General features: G+C 36.1%; 1 protein-coding gene across 3 annotated transcripts in view; it reads left to right on the plus strand.

Annotated features, from left to right (window-relative positions):
• The window catches only part of TBC1D5 (TBC1 domain family member 5), a 286443-nt gene that overhangs the window by 238131 nt on the left and 32452 nt on the right, over positions 1 to 15860 (plus strand). For all 3 annotated transcript variants that reach the window (XM_031057620.1, XM_014307329.2, XM_031057619.1), the window contains one exon: positions 5362 to 5525. In XM_031057620.1, the coding sequence (XP_030913480.1) occupies positions 5362 to 5525 (164 nt within the window). The remainder of the gene's footprint in view (positions 1 to 5361; positions 5526 to 15860) is intronic.

Raw genomic sequence — 15860 nt, forward strand, 5'->3', positions numbered from 1 at the left:
TGTCTGTGTCTGTGTATGTCTGTGTGTCTGTGTGTGTATGTGTGTGTGTCTGTGTCTATGTGTGTGTGAGAGTCTGTGTCTGTGTCTGTGTGTGATAGTGTGTGTGTCTGTGTGTGTGAGAGAGTGTGTCTGTGTGTGTGTGTCTGTGTGTGTGTGTGTCTGTCTGTCTGTCTGTGTGTATGTATGTCTGCGATGTGGCTGTTTGTGTCTGTGTCTCTGTGTGTCTTGTGCATGTGTCTGTGTGTGTCTCTGTGTGTGTGTCTGTCTGTTTGTGTGTGTCTCTGTGTGTCTCTGTGTCTCTTGTGTGTCTGTGTCTCTTCACAGGCATCCACCGTGAGTCACCATCTGTCTGTGCTACAAACCTCCGTGCTCTTGCACTTTGTTGTAGCCCATTTCCCACTCTGTCATGGGGGCCAGTTCCACCATCATTGTCCCTTTTAGCTGCATTACTTCCCTCTTGTTATATTTGGGGCTGGTATTTTGGGCTGAACATCGACTGTGGTGCCCTTGACTAACAGGGAGGTTACCTGCCTTGGCTGAAATAAAAAGTACATGGATTTGTGTGATGAGGTGGTTTGAATGAATTTTGAAAGTGCTGGAAGCCTTTGTTCCAATTTCACTGCAGGAGAAAAAGGGAAACTAATTTATCTGAAAAGTTTTATAAAACTCATCTCATTCTTTTTGCAAATTTTAATACTCTACATCCTCACTATGGCAAATACAGACAGATGAGCAGATCTGAATGGTTTTGAATTATATATAGTGCCATACTTCTGATCTTCTTGGTATCTTTTTCCTTACTCTTCTTATAACTATGAAAGCCCTTCTCTTCCTCTGTAGGGACCAAACAGAATGAGCCATCAGTTTTGTATGCCTTTTTTGCATGTTCCTTTGATTTTTCATATGTTTTAGCAGGGACTGCCAGTGTTCCTGGTTATATCCCCCATAACTTAACTCAAACTTAGCAAGACCTGAAACTCACTTTCCTTTCATTGTAAGTCTTCTCCCCCTTGCCATCACCTTTTACTTTATTATACGGCCTAATTATTGATCACGTTAAATTTAAATTACCATTCTTTGCAAGACATCAGAGGTCTCCACAATACCAACAGGTTGGTCCCTTTTTCCACTGCCCCATCCGTGTGTTTTCCAAATGGTTTTGAAGCAGAGCATTTCTCACCCTGGGGTCAGTCCCAGTATCATTAGCAACAGGCAAGTAGTGAGCCACTTAGAAGCCAGCCCATGGAGATAACGTTGCTCCCTTTTGCCTCAGAAATTGATGTATTTTTAGTGTGTGAAATCCTGTGCATCATTACTGTGAACTATTTATGCATTTCAGAATGCATATATATATATATATATGTATGTATGTATGTATGTATGTATATATTTGAACATCCTGCATGGTAATGTATTTTGACTTCTGCGTACATCAGGGATCCTTCCATATTTGTTCTGTGTGCTTCATAAGCATGTATTTGATTTCCATGTTTATGGGGTTTCTTCAACCTGTTTTATATTCATTTTAGGACCTTCTGGTATATGCTTAGATGGTCAGAGATTAGATTTCTGCAATGTTTTTTAAGGAGCCATAATATATTTATCTGATAGTGACAGAACGAGCAGATGAAAATGAGAGTTTTGATTCAGTGGTGTTCTCAGGGTGCTGATTAAGCTGCTCAAGAAGAAGGACATGAGTTTAGTTATTAACTGTACTTTATTTCAGTCTTTATGCATTTTGATTCTACATGAAGGATAAGACTTCTTTTTTCTTTTTCCTCTTTTTTTTTTTTTTGAGGAATAATACAAAATTAGAAACTCTGTTCCATTACCTTCTTGTCCAGCTATTGCGAGAGCAGAATGTACCACACTGTACATTAGGAAAGATATAAAATCAGTAAGACACAGAACAGTGAAGGTACAAATGGCATTTTTGTCATTATCCCGAGATCCCAAAATCTGTGTGTTGGTACTACAGTGTTGTTTCCAAAGTTATGTGAGGGTTATTAATGACTCAGTGCACAGTGCATACATGATATGTCTGAAGGACTTCAGAAGCAACATGGTGACTCAGTTAAATGTTGTTGCAGCAGCTTCCTTAAGAGTTGGACTCAATGATCTTTGTGGGTCCCTTCCAAGTCAGAATATTCTGTGATTCATTACATTTCTGTGTTGGGAAAGTCATAGATATCTTTTTTCTTTTCTCTTTCTTTTTTCTTTTTTTTTTTTTGACATTAGGGAAAAAACATATGATTGGTGTGACCTGTCTTTCAGCTTTCATATTTACAGTTGTAAAAACAATGACTCCTCTGGAAATTAGAAAAGCCTATCACAATCCAAGGATCCTGCTTTATGAGTTGCAGCACACTGTAATTATTCATAAGTGCTGTTCTTTCTGTCTTAATTCTCAGTTATATCTCCAAATAATCTGTGTCACAGCACTGTTCACAGGGTTGGATGCAGAATAAAAAAAATAGTGTTTCCTAATAATAATTTCCCCAGATTTGCTTATTCATGCAGAAGGATCAGGTGCATCCTAATTTTTCTTCTTACTTGGGTATCAAACATACAGATACAGTATTTTTATCACTTCTAGTTCACTGTATGTCTGGCTTAGTTTAACTAGATCTTGTATTGCTCTTATTTTTTATTTTCATTATATAATTTAAGGCCATAAGAACCAAACTGTTCAAAGCTCTTGGTGTTACTTGAGCAAATTCCTTTTTAGGACACTTATATTATTCTGTCCACAAAATCTTGTTTGGTTATGCAAGTAGTTGCATATTCTGTTCCTCTGAACTGTGATCCATCTTTTGAAGTGTAGCTGTTTGCAGTGGCCATGAGGACACTTCTCTGTCTTTTCAGTTTCTTACTATATTTTTGACGTTTTTTTCCTTAGAGCTGAAAGACAGAATATAGAAAAAAAAATCTTTACACATCATTTTTTCCAGTGTTTTACCAAGCTGTATTATTTCATGTGTGTGGGTTCCTCAAATACATTTAAAGTGTTCATCTCTCAATGTTATCGTGAATTTTTATCACATAATCTGATTATTTGCAGGTGAATTGTGCTAAGTCCAGGCCATGCAGTGAAGCATATGTGAAAAATATGCATTGCTCATTGTTTAACTTTTTTTGTTTGTTTTAATCTTCACCCTATAGGGAATATATCTTCTTATTACTAGGATGGTAAAGAGAGACTATTTAGTCTGATATATACTTAATAAATATTTTTCTGTTGCACTTTACTCTGGCCACCAAATACATTTTTTTACGTTTAGCATTTATATTGGCTTCTCTTGCTTAGCTGTGTGAATTGCTTTTATAAATGCTATATTTGCTAAAATATGTGATTCAATCTGTTCCAAAACTATTTTGAAGTCTACCTACTTCAAAAGCACACTTCCATTTGCCATTATGAAATGCATGAAAAGTCTTTTTTCTTACATAAAGGCAACTATAAGGATAACAATGTTGCCAAGTGACATGATTTTATCCTAAAATTAGAAATTTTCTAAAAATTTCCTTGCAACTGAATTATTTCTGGTGTTTGCCATGCAGTGTTTTTTTCCTTTTTCATCTCCAGAATTATTTACGGTACACATGATTAATGCATATCCCATTTTTCTATAAAATGTGAAGGCAAAAGTTAAGTGAGATCTACAAGAGCCTCAGTCTCATGTACTTTTAAGGAAGCTCCTCAGACTAGATGGTAGGCAGTAAGTGCCTGGAGGAGGACTGTGAAGAAACAGAAAAATCCAGTTGAATGAAGTTGGTGGGAAGTAAAAAATATGTAAAGAAATAAGTTTGAATAAGAAGTTGCAGAAGAGGCAGTGTGGAGGGATCTGAAGAAGAGATGGAGGCAGACAGGAAGGTCCACAGAAACAGAGCTTAAAATGTAGGAGGGTTATGGGGGAGGTGAGCAGAATAAAGCGACAAAGAATGAAGGACGAGATGGGAAGCAATTTATGTGAGTTTTCTTCTAGAAAATGTTCAGCATATTAAATCCAGATCCTTTTTTGGGTTTTGCCATTTAAGGTCTGTTCATTCACATGTAATATTTTGTTCTTTGCTAGTTCAGTCTCTTTGCTTTTAACAGTCTCCTTGCAAAAAGTATATTTCAAATAAATCTGTATTTATTCCCTTAAGAAAATGTGAATGATTTAATTGCAGGTGATCATACTTAATGCTATAGATGGTAACATGAAAGCACACCAAAAACATAAGAAAGGAAAAAGGGAAACATAAACCCTCTCATCAGAATAGCCATCAAACAAGAGATAGGGAGAATTTTTGAGCATTAGCGTTATGTGCTATTTAACTTTTTTCCAGAATGGAAAACTCTGCAATTTCATGGAGTCATTCGAGCTTGACTTCATCATACACATGATAAAAGATTTTTTTAAACTAGCATCTGTCCTAAGGCAACATTTTTTGTAATGAAAGTTGATGAAAACTGACATACTAGAGGTTTTTTCCTCCTGGAACAAATGAAAACAAAATTTCGATTTAAATATTTGAAAACACTTTGTAAGCCTCAACTAGAAGAAAACTAGCCTTATCAGAGGCTGCCTGATGCATACACTGCCATGGTGAACCAGCCCAGGCTTCTCCCCAACTGTCTTCACTATGATAGTGGACAATGCTGGATTCATTTCAAAAGCTCCATGAAATGACAAGAGCTAAGTAGACTTCATCACAGTGTCTGTTAGGTGGAGGTGGCCTTAAAATTTGAAGCATGAGAGCTTATGTTCTTTTCCAAACTTAACTTACTTTTTTCCTGCTTAAAGTCTAAATATTGTGATCTAGATCTTCACTGTCCAACCCACTTTTGGAATCTGAAGTTCTTGTTGTTAGCATTCTTTGCCAAGTTTTATAGTTGGAAAAAACTATTTCCATTGTAGTGTTGATGATATCAGATTTTCTTTTTTAATTTTCATGAGATGATACTTTGCTCATTTTGCCACACAGGGCATGAAGTTCCTCAGTCTGTGGGTATATTAGGGTGCATATAATGAGATGATATTTATTTTTTTTTATATATATATATATGTGTGTGTATGTGTATACACACACATCATTTAGCATATATATAGATACAGGTGTGTACTAGATAGTGTATGTTTGTGTATATATCTATGTATACACAAAGATTTTGTGTTCTTCTCTCATACAGAAATTAAGTTCCATGTGAGAACAGTCCTTCAATCTCTCAGTGCATTCTGACACACTTCAACATTTCATTCTGTGTTGGGCTGTCTGTGACTCTCAGTCAATGTCAGTTGAGACAAGGAAGTATTTGTGGGGAAAAGGAAATGTCCAGTGATTAACTGTTTGGTTTTTTTTATACTTGCTTTACAGGCCAAAGTTCAAAAAACATCAGTTCATCTCCAAGCATAGAGAGCTTGTCTGGAGGACGTGAATTTACAGGATCTCCACCTTTGTCTGCCTCAAAAAAGGATTCCTTTTTCAGCACCATCTCCCGCTCTCGTTCCCAAAGCAAAACTATGAGCAGAAAAGAGTCGGTGGGTTCTTTTAATTTTTGAACTATTTTAATGTCACACTGCATTAACTTACTCATTAGAGACACTCATTTCTTCCATGCATTGGGCACTTGCACTTGGAAATGTTTCCCTAAGCACGCATTAATGGCCAAAGCAGAAATAAGCTATTTCCACTTCTTGTGTTGAGTGACGTCTCCATTATGGCTTCCATCCCATAATGGCTTCCATCCCATTATCCGGCCTGAAATGAAACAGTGCAAGTGCCTGTTGCCTCTGAGAAAGACAAGAGAAGTCCTGTAAGATTTTTTGCTTTCTTAGACTTTTGCTGTAGTCCTGAAGTTAATAAACAGTTCAGTGGGAAGCTTGAATGCTCAGCAGATCCAAACATGTCCATCTGTTGTCCCTGAAATTCCTTAATACATCAGAGGTTTCCCAGTGTCTGTAGCATCTGTAGTCTGCAGTCAGTTCTATTTCTTGTGCAGCTCTGACCTTCCATTTGGTCACAAGAAGCTAGTATTTAAACAGATTGTTCTCATCCAAGAAAATCAGCTCTTATCATGGGTATGTTCCAAAGAAATTATCATCCCATCCAAGATATTTTAGGAGCACTACTTTGATAAACTAGGTATGCCATGGAACATGAGGATTTTTGTTTATTCTCTATATACATTTCCCTTTGTCTCTCTGCTGACTAGAAAGCAGTTACACAGTAGATGTAATAAGTTGTATTTTTTGTAAGGTGAGGGCGCAGTGGTTTTCTCCATTCTTTTTTCAGAAATGTAGGCTCATATAACTGCCTATTGATTTCAATATGTAGGAATTGTAATAGCCAAATTTCTATTACAGCATTCTTCAGGTGTTCAGATTGCACAGAAATTTCATCTGAACTTCTCAGTGCTTTTTACTCTAAATAGCAGAATCTTTATTAATAGTCACATCATGTTTTCAGTTTGATATTCAAAACATTCTAATTAAATGCACAACTTTGTGCAACTTTGTTCAGTTTTTGTTCACTGAATGAGAGTGTTTAATTCTTGTTCCAAATGTTTTACTGTTGTCTAAAGAAAAGCTGTGTTTTGTGGTTAGTCAACAAGAAGCTATAATTTTGGTTTGTGACCATTTAAAACATGTTGAATTTAATTTAAAGCTAAAACAACAATTTAATTTCTTTCTGCTTGTCCTCGTGAGTTGAAGAAAAATAAATACAGCAGTATTGAACTTTTCTTTTTATGTGGTTTAACAAGATCTAAATACAGCTTTCATTTGCAACTTTTATCCAGACCAGAACTTGGGGGTTTTGCACCAGTAGAGTTGAAGAATAATTCCTCCTTAGTTCTCTAGTAGGAGACAGGAGAATTTACCATTATATATTCATACTTAGTTAAAATCCATTTATTAGTAACATGTTTGTTTCAGGTAAATAATAGCCCAAATTTGGGGTATTATATTAATGCTTTCATGCAGAATTTTGGATAAAGAATTATGCATTATAACAGATTTGTTGTCATTATGATAATTTTTAGCAGATTGTTAATCATGATAAATCAGGGCATAAATTTCAAAAATCATTCTTTAAATTGGGATATGTAATTTATATTTTAGCATTTTATTATTAAATAGCTGGAAAAGGTTTTAGGTTATCAAAATCCATTTCCTTGAGTTCAGTTTTTGTCTGACCGTTAATATAGGCAAACAGAATTTGTAGCAGATCCAAGAGGAAAAGCTTTGTTTAAATGTATTTTCTGTTGCACAAAAGAATGTTGGTTTTTCTTTTCCTGTAAATTTCATGGTACTTCATTTTCCACATAGAGTAGAAGACCCCAAAGAGTTTTTCCTGAGGTCCCAAAGTAGTTGCATCAGTAGTCTCAAGTTGAACAATTGCTTAATCTACAGCTGTTTTCTGGAAGCACAAGGCTTGAAAATATAATGGATCCACATTGTTTTATTTATCAAACTGAACTGCTTTACATTTTTAATCTTATAATTATACAGATTATGTTGTTAAGTATTAGGGAAATTACCTTTGTTGAAGCATTGCCATGCATCAATCTCTTCATAAAAAGATGGTTTTAAAATCAGTTATTCTTGGTGTGGCAGATGAAAGATAATCCATTTTCTTTTCATCCTTGTATCTCTAATACAATCTTTTTCCAAGCAAAGTGGAAGTTGAATGCATACATAAAAATACATCCTTTAACATGCAGTTAAAAGAAGTGATTTTCGCAGACCAGAGGGCATTACTGTAATGGTGTCATGGGATGGACAGGAATGTTATTGTCACAGATTGCACCTGCAGTGCTGTGTCCAGCACTGGGCTCCCCAGCACAAGAGAGATACTGCAGGAAGTCCAGCAAAGGGCCACAAAGGTGGTGAAGGGGCTGGAGCATCTCTCCTGTGAGGAAGGGCTGAGAGAGCTGGAACTGATCAGCCTAGAAAAGAGAAGGCTCAGAGGGGATCCCTCCAGTGTGTATCAGTGTCTGTAGGGAGGGTAGGAAGAGAACAGAGCCAGGCTCTTTCCAGTGGTGCCCAGTGACAGGACCAGAGGCAATGGGCACCACCTGCAACCCAAGACGCTCTGTCTGATCATCAAGGAAACTTTTTTTTTCTCTTGAGAGCAGCTGAGCACTGGCATAGGTTGTCCAGGCAGATTGTGGATTCTCCATGCTTGGAGATATTCAGAAGCCATCTGGACACCAATCCTAGGCAGCCAGTTATGCTTGGTGGCCCTTCTTGAGTGTGGGCTTAGGCAAGATGAGTTTCTGAGATCCATTTCAACCTCAGCCGTTCTGGGATTCTGTGAGAGCATAAACACTCACAGAGGAATGTGGCATGTCTAAATTCTTTCTTTCCTAAAGCTAGTCCAACAAGTTGGGCTTTATCTGTGAGAGTTGCAGTCAAAACTTAACTTGTTTTATTGCCTCCAGGACTAAAATGTGTCCATTTCTCACACTAAGGCCTTCTAAAGGTTAGTAATATTTGGGTTGTATTTAGTCTTCTATGTATTTATTTCTCCTCAGATGCCAAGATCAGTAGAGTGACTTATTTCTGTTACCAGAAACAGATGTCCCCTGTTTGAAATGCAATTAATCTACAGCCTCAGGGGTGAATGCACAATATCAGTTCATGTTTTGGCAGCCCATGGCATGCTGATGTTTTTGACATTACTGTTGAGTGGCACAAAGCTGTATGTTAACATGAGGTCCACCAAAAGGGCTTGGAAGCCTGTTTTGTGCCCAGCATTGTCAGGTTCCCTGTTCCTTTGTATCCTTTGTATCCTTTGTGGCTTTCTGTCTTAAGCAGCAGTTTCTGGAGCTGTCTTCCTGTAAACAATACAGAAATTTTTTAACTGTAACACACTCTACTGCCCACTATCTTCTGAATGGCTCAGTCTTGCCGGAATAAAATCCTACAAAATTCCCTCTCCCAGCCTGCCTGCTGCCCTCTACTTTTCGGTGAATTTGTGGTCCATCTATTTCCAATTATGTTTCATTTATGACTCATAAATCATTAAAGAAAGTCTACCCCTCTTTTTAGCAAATAGCAAAGCTGCTTAGACGTTGATTCTGGCAAATATGGTTGGCTGATCCCAGTTTCTGGCAGAATGTTCTTTAAATTGCTTTCAGACATAGAGATGTGCCAGAGAGGAAGCTTCGGAGTCAAACAATATAAACACTTTTAAAACTTTCTTTAAAAAGAAAAGAAAATAGGAAAATGTGGATTTGACTGAAAATAAAGTTTTGATTTGGAAAAACTTCGTGTTTAATAAGTAAATTTCTACATAAAAGATTTCAACTTAAGAAAAATCAAATTACCCATTTGGAAAAGAAATTAGTTAAAAAGTTCCTAAGAAGGAAACATTTCTAAGGAAAATCTGGAGCAGTTCATTTTCTTTACTAAAATAATTTGTAAACATGGTCAGTCAGAATCCTCATTTCTTCACAAAAATATCCTGAACAGAAGTGTCATGCATTATGCTGGTTCTGATTGCACAGACTTTTTAATTAAATCAAATTTGACAACATATGCTATTGTCCCCACAAGCATGTGTAAACAACTGTTACTGTCTGTAATTTTTGTAGCTAGTCTGACTGATTTGAAGTTAGTTATGAGTACCCCTACAGGTTAGAAAATTAATGTATGCCATTATTTTCGATTAAATAGGCATCTGCTGAAGTGATTTAAGAGCCTGAGTTTAAGCACACAAGTAGAGGTGGTATATGAAAACCAACGAGATAATGAGATGCATACTAGAAAACCACACAAAGAAAACCATGTATGCAAAAATTCCTTTGAAGAAGAACATGCCTTTTGTGCATGGTACACATCTTGGAGATGGTTTTCATTACCATATATCTTTTCCCTGACTGTTACCTTATTAAATTTTTTTAGAATGTTTTAAGCAAAATACTTGTCAGTTCAGACTTACCAATGCCAAACATTTATTTGGAAGTACAAATGCTATGATGAAATGTCCTTTTTTTGTAAAGCATCATAAAATGTGCCCAGAATAAGTTAGTCTGTGTACATCAGCCAATTCTTAATCAGTGTATTGGATTTGTTAGGCCTGAGGTTAAAGACATGGTGATTATTCTCAATGCCATTAAGTTTAAAATACTTTAGTGCCTTAATGTTTAACTGTAGTTTATACTGGAGGACATATGTCTTCCTTATTCTGATGTGACAGGCCAATTCTGACAGGAAAAAAAAGCAATTTATTTAATATTCCAGTGCCTGTCTAATTTTCGGGTTAGATGAAAAGAATATTAAATTTCAGATGCTGACAGGTCACATGAACAGAGTTCATAGAAAAACCTCTGAGGTATTTTGGAACTATGGTTCTTTTCTTGGTTGCCTTCCTCTGGCTTACATGACATCCAGTAACTCAAATGAAAGAGCTAAAAACAATAGAAGAAAAAATAAATTGCCTTTTATAGTTTCTATTAGAAATACTTGCAAGTTTCTTACAATTTAGTAAAGCAACAGCTGTATGCATGAGTGGCAGCTTTGAATCCTAGAGCTCCTTATCTTTTTTGGAGTGATTCATCTCAGGGAGAAGAAACTGTACTGTGATTAAAAACAGGAAGTTAATTGCTTAGGAAAAAAAAGGAGATGAATAAAAAACCCAAGAGGCTCTGCAGTGCTTTTTCAGTCATATTACGAGCAATAAACACATATAGAGAACAGACCTGTGGGGCCATTTGGAATATTTTAAAAATGTCAGTGTAAATTTACCTTTCTGTTGTACCAAAGATTCAGATACATGTAGGTGAATAATACTTTCCAGTAACTTCTGCACAGAAGCAGAATGACACCACTTGAAAAAAGGCAGTAAGAACATTAAAAATTATTGGGCAGCCCTTTGAAACTGTCAGAAAGAATTTAAAAATTACAAAAATCATGAATGGATGAGACCATGAGCAATGTTTACAAAAGGATCAAAGCGACTGAGGACACAAGAAGTGTGACACTTCACAGCAGTCATGCTATCAGCAGAGGTACAGGACTTGCTCTGTCCATCCTCTTTCCATACATTAATCATGAAGTTAATGTTTCGGCATCCCAGTGGAAAAGAAAAACATATCAGAAATTCTATGTTGGTAGCTTGAGCTGCCCCATTTTCCTTTTCAGTGGGAATTCCATCTCTTCATCCTGCTCTTTTAAGATAACAGCATGAAATTACTGTCCATTTCTGTGCAGAGCTGAGAGACCTGCACTGAACTCTCAACAAAAACATGGATGTGGATGAGACACATGCCTCTAAACCAAGCTGTTGTTTTATTTGGGAGTTTTTTGGGCGGAAAAGGTTTCTGTGTTTGGAAGACACTTTTCCCCGCTGGAATAGGTTGTGGCTATGCATTTAATAGCTTGATTCTTATTTTTGTCTGTGTTTTGTTAAATCAAACAATTCCCTATGAAAACAACAAGATTTGTACTTCTGTTATTTTAACAATGTGGTATAAATGGTGTATATTTATAGCCCCTACATAATCACTATACTTAAGTTTTACCTTCCTTAAACTCTGAAAAATTAGAGATTCTAAAACCCTTAAATAAATAATCCTCCTCTGGTCTATATCCTCAGTCATGTTAGGAATCATAGCAAAGTTCAAATACATCCAGTCTAACCAGAGGAAGATTTAGTGAAACTGTTTTTGCAACTCATGCATAAGAAGAATTGAAATGAGTATGAGTTTAACAAAGGGTGTGCTTTGGGAGGCCTTCATAAAGGACTGTTTATGTTGAACTGTATGTATTAAAAAGCTTATTCGGGCAGCAAAATCAAGAAGCATAATTATGTAAGTACATAACAACTTATCAACTCTTTCAGTAAGGTTGAAGTAAATATGTTAGTGTTTCTCTGCTCTCATTTTTCTTACATTTGCCACATTGGACTTATGCAGTCTTAAAGGCCAGCAATATGTGTAACATATGGGCAGAAAGTACCTCAGATGTCATAGTGAAACATAATGGAAGGTGTGGGATTCTCTCATTTGCCTCTGTGTTTATTTATAACTATTTCCAAAATGCTTACAGCCATACCGTCTAAATTAATGTATCCCTTTTATTATATATGAAGAAATTTTCCAATATTCTTAAGTCAACAATCTCAACAGCAGCACTGAGAGAAGCCTTTTATCAGCACTTCTGTTCAAAGGGATAATTTCTAGTACCCTGCAGCTCTTTCTTTTCTGACCTATTCCCTCACCAAGTGGAATAGCACCTATTCATACATACTCAGCTGTTCAGTGCCTACCCATCCACAGCGAGTTATGCCCAGATTTTTGCGTTTCCATGGATCTTGCCAATTTTTATGGGTTTCATTTGTAAACTGTCTCTTGGCAGTCACAGAGCACAGAGCCAGCAGGTGGACTTGTGCAAGCAGCAGGTAGATAAGTCTCCCGTGTGTTGAGTCTGCTTGCAGAAGAGATTTCTTTCCATCCCTGCTTTCTTTGTCTCCAGGCAGGAGCTTTCTCCATTAGTCTTATTTATCCTTCCCCATCTTCCTGCTAAGGAAAAGCTGTCTGACCATAGAAGCAGAATATTTTTAAGAGGAAAATGTACCCAGGTTAGACAAAAACAATTCTTCTCCGGTAGTACAGTTGCTGGTTTCTAGCTCTGAACAGTGAGGCTGGTGCACCTGGAGCCTGTTCCAATAATAGGTTCAACAGTGGGAGCTGCTTTGGAAAATTCCCAAGCCCATGGTCCTCTGCCACTAACATCTCCAGGCAAGGTGGGATGTGGAAACTGAGCTGGCAAATTGACTTTGAACTGTTTAAGATGGAAATTCAACAGCAGGACCTGGTGATTAGAAGCTGTTAGCCAGAGTTTCAGCTATTTTCAGGACTTTAATTGAAATTAAATATATCTGTCTGAGGCACCTCCTTTCATTTTCTTCCAATTTTCTATATATTTTTAGCTTTTTTTTTAAGAAACAGTAAATCAAATAAATTGATAATCATACATCAGTGCAATAAAATAGCTATTTTGCCTCAAGTTCACCAATCTTAGTAGACTTTATAAATAAATATGGATGGTAAATAAATACTGTTTATATGTAAAGAATAATGAATGAACATGTAAACTTCTAAAACTAGGGGGCAAGGAAGAGGGTAGTTATTCCAGTTTGGAAGAAGAGAAATAATTGACCACAAATTCTTGTTTCTTATATTTCAAGAAAGCTACAGATACATAATACAGTAAAATAATAATTTTTCTTGCATTTTGAAAGTGTGGGTCTCCTCAACAAATGCTAACTAGAATGCTAGAAATTTGGATGTTGGAAGAGACTTCCTGAGTTATTGGTTATACAGAATCCAAGTTGCAGCCCTTTTCAGTTTTGTTGGGGCTTGATCTCTATTTTGAGGGGGAATGTTAAGTACAGAAATTCTTATTCTTTTATTCCTTTATTATAATTTCTTTGTTCTGTTTATGTGTGCATAGCTTGGAGAAGCATCATGAAATGCCATCCCTTACTGTGTTGTTAAAAAGAGCACATACAAGAAGTAAGGATTGTATTAATGCAAAAAAATATGTGCCTTTGCAGGTGAATGCCTGCTAGCATTTTAATTTATTGACAAATTTGTCTTGGTCTTATTCTACTTGAACATTTTTATCTGTATTATAAAATTCCTTTCTTGTCTTTGATACTTGTTTTCAGTCTGATCCCTCTGAACCAAATAATTTTTTGTTGCTGTTGTGTTGGTACATAACCTGATTTAGCTTGGCTCATTGGAGGTACAGTGGATATTTTGTTGACCTTTCCTTCATTTTTTTGTTTTACTTTCTTATTTTTTCTCAGTCATATTCCCCCCACCCCTTTCAGAGGGTTGTCACAAATATACATTCACAAAAGATTTGTCAGTGGCAGTTCTGTTTCCATTTCTAAAACAGATAATTGCTCTTCTGAATTAATTTCTTTGAACAGAAGAGGTTGCATTGTACCCTGAAATGTTTTAACTTTGGTAGCACTAAGTTTGGAGCCTGGACTTCTAGGATTACTGTTTGCCGAATTCATTTGTGCTTACTCAGATGTCCTCTGATATATTTTGAGATATACAGTACTACCAGAAAGCAAAATTGGAAAGCAACGGGCCAAAATAATAATAGGAGAAAAGAGATTAAAAATAAAAGGTTTCTCGAATCTAACAGAGATTGTGTTTGTGTTTTAAAACCCTGTTTGTGTTTTAAGGGTTTTGATCTAGAAAAGCACTGAAATAGATATGTAGGTATCAGAAAGTATAAAGTCTAAGCAGCTGTGCTTACCAGCACTACACAACACTAGTGAAATTAAGAGAAATTTTGAAGAATATATAAGAAAAAAGGGAAGCAGTATATTCCTACTTAAACTATCTCATACCATACTGGAATAGCAGTCTGAGTTAAAATGGTGTAAAAAAAAAGCATAAGCAGGAGTTAAAGGTATAAAATAAAAACAGGATTCATGTTTGCTGCACCTGCAGTATGAAGGAACAAAACAAAGCTTGTAGGACTTACCTGAAAGTACTGTGCTTAAAATGTTTAACAGTTATGAAAGTATATTCAAAATAATAAAAAACTAGGCAGTTGTGAAGATGTAAAGAACACAAAACATGAGTTATTTGGAAATATATTAAGTGTGGGGATATTTCAATTAGCACATAGACAGATAAATACTGTCAAACAATGGTTCAGCACGGGAAATCAATAGTTAACTTCTACTTCTGCAGGAATTAGTATATGAAGGCAGTATCTGAACTTCTTTATGTCCTCCCTGAATAATATATTAATATTCACAAAATTTCATTTTGTGCAAAAATATCACAAATGCCAAAATTTTCAATATAAAAGTAATAATATACATTTCACCCCAGATTCTGATGTGGTTGGTGCACTTTCATCTAATCATTTCATAGCCCATTCCGCACAGAAGAAGCTTTCTCTAAACATCTGCAAAATAAATGCTTTATGAAAACTCTCTCAAAAATTCTACCTTTTCATCAACAAGAGCTTGGCTCCATGCTGAAGCCATGTCTAGAAGACTGACTAATATAGCCATATTGTTTCCATGTCCTCCCCATATGTGTGTCTCCAGCCATCTGTTGTCTCTTGGCTTACACCATGAAGTCCTTCAGAGAAGCAGGATTTGTCTTCATGTTTGTACAGCAGCCAGCAGAGCAAGGCCTTGGGGCTGTGAGTGATACAGTTAAATAACAAGTTAAATTCGTAAATAAAATAAATTAAAAGCTTGGGTTAAGTTCCACTGTATGTAATTCTGTGCTCAGAAACAGGGGTTTCTGGTTTAAATGTCACCATATGCTGTACACTATTCTGTGGCTGGCACAGAATATAAAAAAATTATGGGGATGTCAACCAACATTCAACTGTGAGAGATTCAAGATTATAAGGTTAAATCTTGTATTTAATTCTTGGATTAGAAAATGAAATAAATGAAACTCCTTCCGCAAAATGGAAGGAGTAACCACTGCTTTTGACTTCAGGGGAATTTGCTTAAAATTAAATGAGAAAGCAATTTATGCCTCACATCTGAGTCTTGTTTGACTTGTAAACTGCTACTGACATCTAAAATGTATACTCTGTGTATAATTTATGAATAAGAATTTAAGTACTGGTAAGACTCTTAGTGAGTCCTTGACTTCAGGATTTCCATATATCAATCTCGTTTTTCCCATTATTTTCCTCTAAATATTTTGAAACCTCGTCAAAATTATTTTCTAATTTGCCCTGCCAATTTGCCAAGAGCTATGGGATGTTTCCTGAGTGCTCTTACTATGAATACTGAAAAAACTGAAAATGTGACTGGGCAATTTAATATAAGAAAAGTGGCTATTAACTACTACAGGAACAAACAAACAAGCA

Source organism: Geospiza fortis, unplaced genomic scaffold, assembly GCF_000277835.1.
Source record: "Geospiza fortis unplaced genomic scaffold, GeoFor_1.0 scaffold95, whole genome shotgun sequence".
NCBI classification, from domain to species: Eukaryota; Metazoa; Chordata; class Aves; order Passeriformes; family Thraupidae; genus Geospiza; species Geospiza fortis.